Genomic DNA, 8960 nt, shown 5'->3' with positions numbered 1-8960 from the left:
AAATGGGATTCCAATTCTCTAGGGCAGCGTTCTTCAGCTTTTTTGTGTCATGGACCTCTTTGGCAGTCTGGTAAAGCCTAGGCACTCTTCAGAATAATGTTTTTAAGTGCATAAAATAAAATACATAGTACAAAGGAAGCTGATTATATCAAAATACAATTATCAAATATATATGTATATGCATGTGAATGTAATACATTTAAAGTTTGTGTATTACAGGTTAAATAAAAACCCCAAAAATCCTTAGATTGATAAATCTAGTAACTATATGGACCTGGCCCCTTCTTTTTCATTTATTCCTGTAACCCACCTTAGGACCAGTTAGGGTCAGGAAAAGGAAGTGAAATGTTTAGCAGTACATTTTTCTGCTAAAATGGTTTCTAGTATTGGAATCTATCCATGATATTTATCCTGATGATCTGGAATAATAAGGAAATAATTATGTTTCTTCTTTTAAATACCAGATTCTCTCTCTCTCTCTCTCTCTTTCTTTCTCTCTCTCTTTCTCTCTCTCTCTATATATATATATATATGTGTGTGTGTGTGTGTGTGTGTGTGTGTATATATGTTATTAAATTCAGACTGAAGGGAAGAATACTGGGAGAGTAGTTATGAAGCATAAACTATCTTCTCCTCCATGACCAAGAGAACACTTAACTAATATCCTCATGGATCCAAAGGAAAAGAATGGAAAACTAAGGCTGGTGTTACCACCTTGTTGAAAAGATTCAGAACTTCAAAATCCAGATATCTTGAGTCCAGATTATTTCAGAAGGAGATCTGGCTCTAGTGGCCCAGTGTTTCATTTTCTCCATCTAGAAAATGGAGATATGAATTTCACCCAGAAATTCTATAGATGGAGATAGGCCTGTAAAGTTTCCTGAAGCTCTTTCACCAAGAGGCGTGACTCAAATGAAAGGTATTATTAGTGGCTCATAGTTCTTTCTGATCCCATTGTGGAAATCTGACTGCCTTTTTACATACAGAGGGTGTTGGCATAGTCAGTTTGCTTAGTAGACAAACTTTGTTTCAGTTCAATGACTCTTGTCTAAACAGGATCTTCTCCCCCAGGCAACCACAAAGGGTGGTGGAGTCTCTCAGTGACTGCCCTGATTTGAGCTAAACCAATGGTGAGGTAGAATGCTCTGTCTTTGTCAGTGCCAGCACTTCATGCAAGGACTAGAAAACCAGTCAGGTTGCTGCTCCAGTTCTCCATTCATTCCACAGAACTTAGGAAGTGAGAGCAGTCTGTGGCTAGGGGCTGGTCAAGTCGTTAGAGCTTGGGCAAACACAGAAGTCAACTCACTGACCACTTACTCAGTCCTACGATGGCTGACCAGTTTTCGGAGGAGCAGATTGCCGAATTCAAAGAGGCTTTCAGTCTTTTTGACAAGGATTCTGATGGCTGCATCACTACTAAGGAACTGGGCACCGTCATGAGGTCGCTAGGCCAGAACCCCACGGAGGCTGAGCTGAAGGACATGATTGGAGAGGTTGATATTGATGGTAATGGTACCATTGATTTTCCTGAGTTCTTGAGCATGATGGCAAGGAAGATGAAGGACACAGACAGCGAGGAGGAGATCCGGGAGGCTTTCCGGGTGTTCGACAAGGATGGCAATGGCTTTGTCAGTGCAGCTGAGCTAAGACATGTGATGACGAAGCTTGGGGAAAAGCTGACAGATGAGGAAGTCGATGAGATGATCCGGGAAGCTGATGTTGATGGCGATGGCCAGGTGAACTATGAGGAATTTGTCCGCATGCTTATCACTAAGTAGGGAGGATGGGGAGGACAGAACTCCAGTCCTGACTCACATATCTTTCTTTAGCTTCATATTGTGCCCTTAACTTTCTGATGGGGGGGGGATGTTTTTTCTTACTGTTTCAAAAATTTTGTACATCACAATTCCCTCCACACTGGATTCTCTTCTGGTAATACTTTTTTCCTCTATCAAGCTGGCAGAATGTCACATACTTCCCCCCCCCCCCCATTGGGCTCTCCTGTCTGTTCAAAATAAAACAGGGATGCCCAACATGCAGCAATCAGCAAAACGTCAACTATCCCTTTACAATGACTTACACACAGGAGTCGAAATGGAGATCATCTCATTCTTTGAAGACAAGATACTGAGGGCCAAGAAGGTCCTTATAAACTCTGTGAGCCACTGAGTGATGTTAAAAATCTATTCCATTCTGGATGTGATCTTTGAAGGGTGTGCTAAATCATCATACAGGAAACAGCAGATGACATCAGCCCATATCTGAATTCTTATATCCTTTCTACAGCCGATGAGAACAGTGTGCTCCTTTGGTTGAAGACCACCTGCTGCTACACATGTTGGGGCGGGGAGGGGGTATTGATATTCAGGAGGTTGGGAGAAACATGGTGCCTGCTGGAAAAGAAGGTGAAGGTGGGGACTCTGGGTAATTGTGTGCAGATCTCCTTTCCAACTGTAATTGCTTCTCCCACCTGCCTGCCTGGAAAAACATCACTGACTGACTGGTGGGGAGAGGGGAGAATCCTGGGGATGGTTGTGATGATGTGTCTGTATTATCCTTGATGGAGGAAGAACATTTAAATGGAAGGGATTTGGGGAAAGCTGAAGGAAATAAATGAGAAGCTCATTTTCCCATTTGATTTTATTATTCTGGATTTCCTTAGAATGAGAGGACTTTAAGGCTTTCGACCTCAGCTTTAGAGCCTCTCATATTATTCCTTTTATTGCTAAATATGAGGAGAAGGGATGAAGTAAGTGTTTTTGGTTGGAACAGAAGTGGTTTGTGATGTTTTGTAAACCACAAAGCATTATATAAATGTAAGCTAATGTCATTCTCATTACCTTTGGAAGTAGAAAGACTAGGTTTACATCCTCTCTCTTATATATACAGTGCTGTGATCACAGGCAAATCACTCAGTGCCTCTAGACAACTCTGTAAGAGCAGTGGAGGGAATTTCTACACCAGCAGTTCGTACTGCCAGCTGTTCCCTAACCTCCAACTCTATATTAAAAAATTAGAAAGCAAATCACATCTTAAAATATATTATTCCTAGAGAGCTAACCAGCAGGGCGGAATGGGAACAAATCATTTAAAATTCTTCTATCTTACTCACCACCCCACCCTCTCTTTGTAATATTATCCTAGAGATAAGATGAAAATGAATGGATTAGAGAGCAGTATAAATGCATTCTCTGCCTATGGGTTTGGCTGCTAAGCACTTAAGATTACTCCTTTCACCCAGCACATTTAATCATACCGTCCAAAGCTTACAGAAAACTTACAGTTTAACCAGTCCAAGACCATTTTTGGATAGAGAAACTGAGGCCCAGAGATGGGAAATGAATGCCCAAGAGTCTCATCACAAGGTAGTGGCAGAGTTGGAATTTGAACAAGAAAAAGAAAGTACATTACAAGGGAATTAGTGAAATATAATGGATACAGAAAGTGAGGCTATCTGGCCTCCTGACCTAGCTCTGGGTTAGTTTGGGAAAATGACTTAACTTCTCTGGGGGATCAGTTTCATCATTTATAAAAATTAGTGGGGAAGAAAGGAGGGGTGAGAGGGACTAAGGAGCTCTTCATCTTCTAATAGTCAGTGTTTGAACCTGACAGAAGAACAAAAAAAAAAAAGAAGGCAGGGGCAGATTCCTCTCATGACACCCTCAGGAAATTTCTTACTCTCGATTTTTCAACAACTCCCAAAGGGAAACATTAAATGAGAATTGAATCAATTAGCTTTTTCCACTTTTCCAGGTAGAACTTGGAAATAGGGGCAGCTAGGTGGTGCAGTGAATAGAGCACTGGCCCTGGAGTCAGGAGGACCTGAGTTCAAATTCAGCCTCAGATCCGTAACACTTACTAGCCTTGTGACTTCAGGCAAGTCACAACCCCAATTGCCCTGCCTTCCCCCCTCCAAAAAAAAGAACTTGGAAATAGTCCTAACAAGAACATAGTGTTGGAAGAAAAATTCTTCATTTGGGCTTTCACCCGGATCAAGGGGGCAAAACTCAGGACAAAGGGAATTAAAAGGATTTTATTATAAATATGTCAAGGTAGCAATGTATCAGATGGATCATGGAAGATTATCAATAGCTTCAAGGTGGGGTGACTTTAATGGACAACTTTAAGACAATCCAAATAGGTCCACCTCAGCAAAAGAGGCTAGGCTCTTGAATCTCAGTTCCTCCCCTAGTTAGCAAGAATGTGACAATTTATAGGTAAGGGTATATGACAAAGAACCAGGAATACAAAAAGTTCTTAGAGACTTTTGAGTCTCCTTCCCCACAAGAACCTCTTCTGACACTGGCTGATCAGCCAGGCTGGGACCAATGGGTAACTGAGTCAATGGAACTCTCAGCAATAGCATAGCAAATTATCTCCCTATTCCTCTCCCCTGCCCCCTCCCTCATTCCCCTTAGAATCATCTGAATTGTCAGGGAGCATTTTTTCATAGGTACAAATACCAGTGTCATAATATTATTCCACATGAGTACATGAGGACGTAAGGATTGTAAAATGACACCGATAACTTCAGAGATTTAGAAATGAGTTGCACCCCTTCCTAGAGATCAGAAGACTAATCATCACCAGGGGGATAATAGGTAACAAATGCATAACTCGGTGTTTCCATTTTCCAAATATTTTACACAGGAGGAAATGTAGGGGGGTAAACAGAGGGACTACACTTTGTGAGGATTCTGAGGACTCTGTACACACACTGGGAATCATAGCCAGCAACACATTCATTTGGTGTGTGTGGTCTCCCAGAGGCAGGAGAAATAACCTTGAAATGAGACATTTAATCCCTCTATTTCCAGGTATAGCCCCAAGAGAAGCGCTCATTAGCCCAAGGACCAAATACCTCAGTTGAAAAGGGGGAATTTTTCTCTGTGTATATGTTGTTTTCCACCAGACTCCCAAAGAATAACAAGGGGCATGACAAAAACCAAACCAAACAAAATAAATAGCTCCACACCCATGGACCCCGTTAGTCCCATCTATCTCTGTACTATAAGCAGCTTTCTAATTCCACACCAATGATTCTGCTCACCAGGGACAGGGACCATGCTGTTCATTTTAGGAGCCTCTTCCCTCCTTTTTGCCTTTGGCCCTGTCAACTTTTGCAACCCAAAAGATAAAATTGCTTAGCCCCTGGACCTCTTTGCAGGTGGCACTGGATGAAGAAGTTGACATAAATTTTATAGTATTCCTCAATGATGGGTGTTTACTTCAACTGCCCCATGGCAAGGCTATGATATCGATGGGGTATTTGGGGGCATCCTCTGTTACTGAGGCCAAAACTACCTTCCTTCTACCTCCCCAGTTATTTGCAACATGACAAGGGGGAGACTAGGTGGCGCAATGAAGAGAGCGCTGGCCCTGGAGTCAGGAGGACCTGAGTTCAAATCCGACCTCAGACACTTAACACAAAACTAGCCATGTGACCTTGGGCAAGTCACTTAACCCCAATTACCCTACCTTACCCTCTCCAAAAAAGAAAAAAAAATGACAAGGGAAACACTAAGCAGTATTGTAAAGTTATCAAGTTCCTGCTATACTATTCAGAAGCGACTGAATTTAGCAGTGAGCACTACTGAGTCAGTAACATTTGCTGCTTCTCCAATATTTGCAGGGTAACCAAGGACAATCTGTGTCTTCACTCTGTTGCAAGGGACAGTCTTTATTGAATTGTTAGAAGGAGTATGAGATAAACTGGACAGTGTTTCTATGTCCTCTATAACCGTCCAGCTACATTGCCAGCATCAGACCAACCAATTGGAATCATTTTTTAGTGTTGTGATGCTGAATGACAGCCCAGTCAACCAGTGACATTTGTATGGCTCATAATTCTGTTTAGGCCCTGTTAGTGACAAAATCACAAACTTTCTGCATGCAGCTAGCTATGCCTCAGTCCAGGATTGGGCCTAGGAGCAGGACCTGAGGGACAGGCAGGCAGCTGGTAAGTCAGTCTTTCAGGGTGTTACCTTAGGTCTGTAAGGGAGTAATATTTTGGGACTAAGGCCAAGTAAAGTGGCAATAGCACAACAGTTTGTAAAAAGAGTTTGCTAAAGGAGATCAATGCTAGGATTTCAGCAGAATTGGCAGCGGACCAGAGACAGAAAGGTGTGCTCATATAGGTATCAAAGAAGTCAGCCCCAAAGAATCCTCAGGGAAGCAATGTGATTTGAATTAAAGTAAGGGCCTGAAAAACCGGCAAGAGGCGGATCAAAGGTCTTTGTCTGTGCTTGTTCAAAGAGCATGACACAATTTGCCACTTTCGGTAAGCTGGCAACATTTTCATGTAAAAGTGTTTGCCAGTATCCATGGCTACCTAATACCTCTAAAACAGGCCCCTGCTGTCACTTCCTTGGCCTCCCGGATGTAAGCTGCTGCGTTAAGGGCAAGTCATACCATAACTTTACACCTAAACACAATCTCCACATAAGATAATTGTCCTTTCTTCCCTTACCCAGCTCAACTCTATACTGTCTTCTCATGAGTCTCTGGCTACCAATTACATCCTGAGGAGCTTCAGATTCAGATCACCACGCCCATCCCCTGTCTTTGCCCCTACCTGCATGGTGCTGGATGAAGGTAGAGAAAATCAGGCAACAGTCTTGTTTGTGTCCACTACAAATTTATGTAACTTAGCTTCAATAGGGGCCCTCACTGCTGCCTGGCAATCCTTTTACAACTCCCTGATAAATTCACTATTCCACTCACCACAGTGGTTCTTCTAAACCTTTTTGTCCCATTTCAATACTCTCTTGGCCTCCTTAACCGTCCCCTCTCAGCTGAGAACCTTGCCTCATATTTTAGAAAAAATTGAGCCCCTCCAGGATCAGGCCTCTTTATCTCTAGAGAAGGCAGAAAAAGAGGGATGAATTCCCCATCCTCCAGAATCAGGAAAGGGGGCCACGAGCAGTTTGAAGTCCACGTGCCCTTCACCCTCTTCCTTTCCCCTCCTCAACTGCAACTTTTCCTTCCTTTACCATTCTCCCTACTGCCCCCCTCCTATCCTTTACCCTGTCCTTTCACCTGAGCAATCCCTGATGATCCTCTCTATGCATGAAGGAGTATGAGGAAGGGAAAAAAAGTCAGCCCAATTGATTGCCCTGTTCAGAATATATGTGCAATGTGTAACACCTGGAGACCTCTCACCTCCAGGAAGAGGGAAGGGGAAAAAAAGTGTCAGTGCAACACTCAGAGAGCAAGCTATTTGTGATTGGACACATGCTCTGAGAACATTTCAGTTACCATAGCCCTGCTCTCTGTGGAAACACATCTCATCTCAGAGCGTTCAGAGGACAAGATACTTGTGACATACACTCTTTGAGGACATTCCTATTACCACAGCCTTACTCTCTGTGGAAACACATCTAGTCTTAGAACACTGAGAAGACAAAATGCTTGCAGCATGATTCACAGTATTTGATCACATTTCTTAAGTTTTATCTCTGTAAAAACTAATAAACTCAGACCTCATGTGCTGTAAGAAATAAAGGTAAACTGAGGCACAAAACAGGAAAAAAATGAGGCCATTCTCTGAGAACTCCCTCTTCTCTCCTCCTTGTCTCCCAGATGCCTTCCATCTCACATGATGAGGTAGCCCTTTTCCTTGTTAAGGCCAATCCTACATGGACAAGTAATTCCATTCCACCCCATCTCTTTCAGATAAAAGGTTGCCTCCTTTATCGGATGATCACTCTCTCCATATCTACTGGTTGCTTCTCTACTCTTTACAAATATGTCCATATCGCCCCCATCCTCAAAAATTCTTCACTTGGTCCTTGCATTAACTATCATGTCACATCTCTCTTGCCTTTTGCAGTTAAATTCCTTGAGAAGGGCATCTATAATAGGTGCCTCTGCTTACTCACTTGCCTTTCTCCTTAACCCACTACATTTTGATGTCCAACCTCATTTACTCAACCAAAACTGTTGCCTCTAAAGTTATCAGTGATCCCTTAGTTGCCAGATTTTTTTAATGACCTTTTTTCAGTTCTCATTCTTTCTGACCTCTCTGCAGCCTTCAATGTTGTCAATCACTCTCTTCTCTTTGATTCTCCCTTCCCTCCAGGTTTTCAGGACACTACTCTCACCTGGTTCTCCTTCTTCCTGTCTGACCAGCTTATCTCAGTCTCCTTTGCTGGATCCTCACCCAGATCATGACTACTGACTGTGGCTTATCCCAGAGCTTCATACTCAGCCCCCTTCACTCCTCCCTCCATACTTTTTCACTTGGTGATCTCATCAGTTCCCATGGATTCAATTATCATCCAATGATTCTCAAATCTATTTATCTGACCCTAACCTTACTGTCAACATCTAGTCTTGCATTTCCAACAGCCTATTAGTAAGCTCAAACTGGATGTCCTGTAGACATCTTAAACTCAACATTTCCAAATCTGAACTAACTCATTATCTTTCACCCAAAACTTTCTCCCTTTCCGAATTTCCCTATTACTGTTGAGGATAACTCCATCCTAACAGCCCCCCAGACTCACAATCTAAGTGTCATCTTTGACTCCTCACAATCTCTCACCCTCCTCCCCCTGCCCATCTGTTCCAAAGATTTCATTTTACTTCTATAATATCTCTTGGATATACCTTGTCTCTCCTCTGATACTGTATCAGTCACCATTCTGGTGCAAGTCTTCATCTCCTCATGCCTGAACTATTGCAATAGCCTACTTGTTAGTCTGCTTGCCAAAAATCTCTTCCCATTCCCTTCCATCCTCCATTCAGCTTCCAAGGTGATTTTTCTAAAGCACAGGTCCAACCATGTCACAACCTACCCAATAAACTCCAGCAGCTACTCATCACCTCCAGAATCAAATATAAAATCCTCTGTTTGGCATTCTTTATAACCCATCCCATTTTCCCCACTCTTTCAAGTCTTCTTACACCCCAGCCCTCCCATGTATGTTCTGAGTTAGTGACACTCCTTGCTGTTCCCA

The 8960-nt window shown here is 42.7% G+C and overlaps 1 protein-coding gene across 1 annotated transcript; it reads left to right on the top strand.

Annotated features, from left to right (window-relative positions):
- Positions 1–1115: 1115 nt before the first annotated feature.
- Positions 1116–2633, top strand: LOC138165891 (calmodulin). The gene has a single exon (XM_069094279.1). It carries the CDS (start codon positions 1329–1331, stop codon positions 1776–1778), a length of 450 nt encoding a protein of 149 aa, XP_068950380.1. The 5' UTR covers positions 1116–1328; the 3' UTR covers positions 1779–2633.
- Positions 2634–8960: the final 6327 nt, after the last annotated feature.

Source organism: Petaurus breviceps, unplaced genomic scaffold (genome assembly GCF_028583685.1).
Source record: "Petaurus breviceps papuanus isolate PSGF00001 unplaced genomic scaffold, PetGlider_PUasm1.0 216, whole genome shotgun sequence".
NCBI classification, from domain to species: Eukaryota; Metazoa; Chordata; class Mammalia; order Diprotodontia; family Petauridae; genus Petaurus; species Petaurus breviceps.
This window is presented reverse-complemented; position numbering and strand designations above follow the sequence as displayed.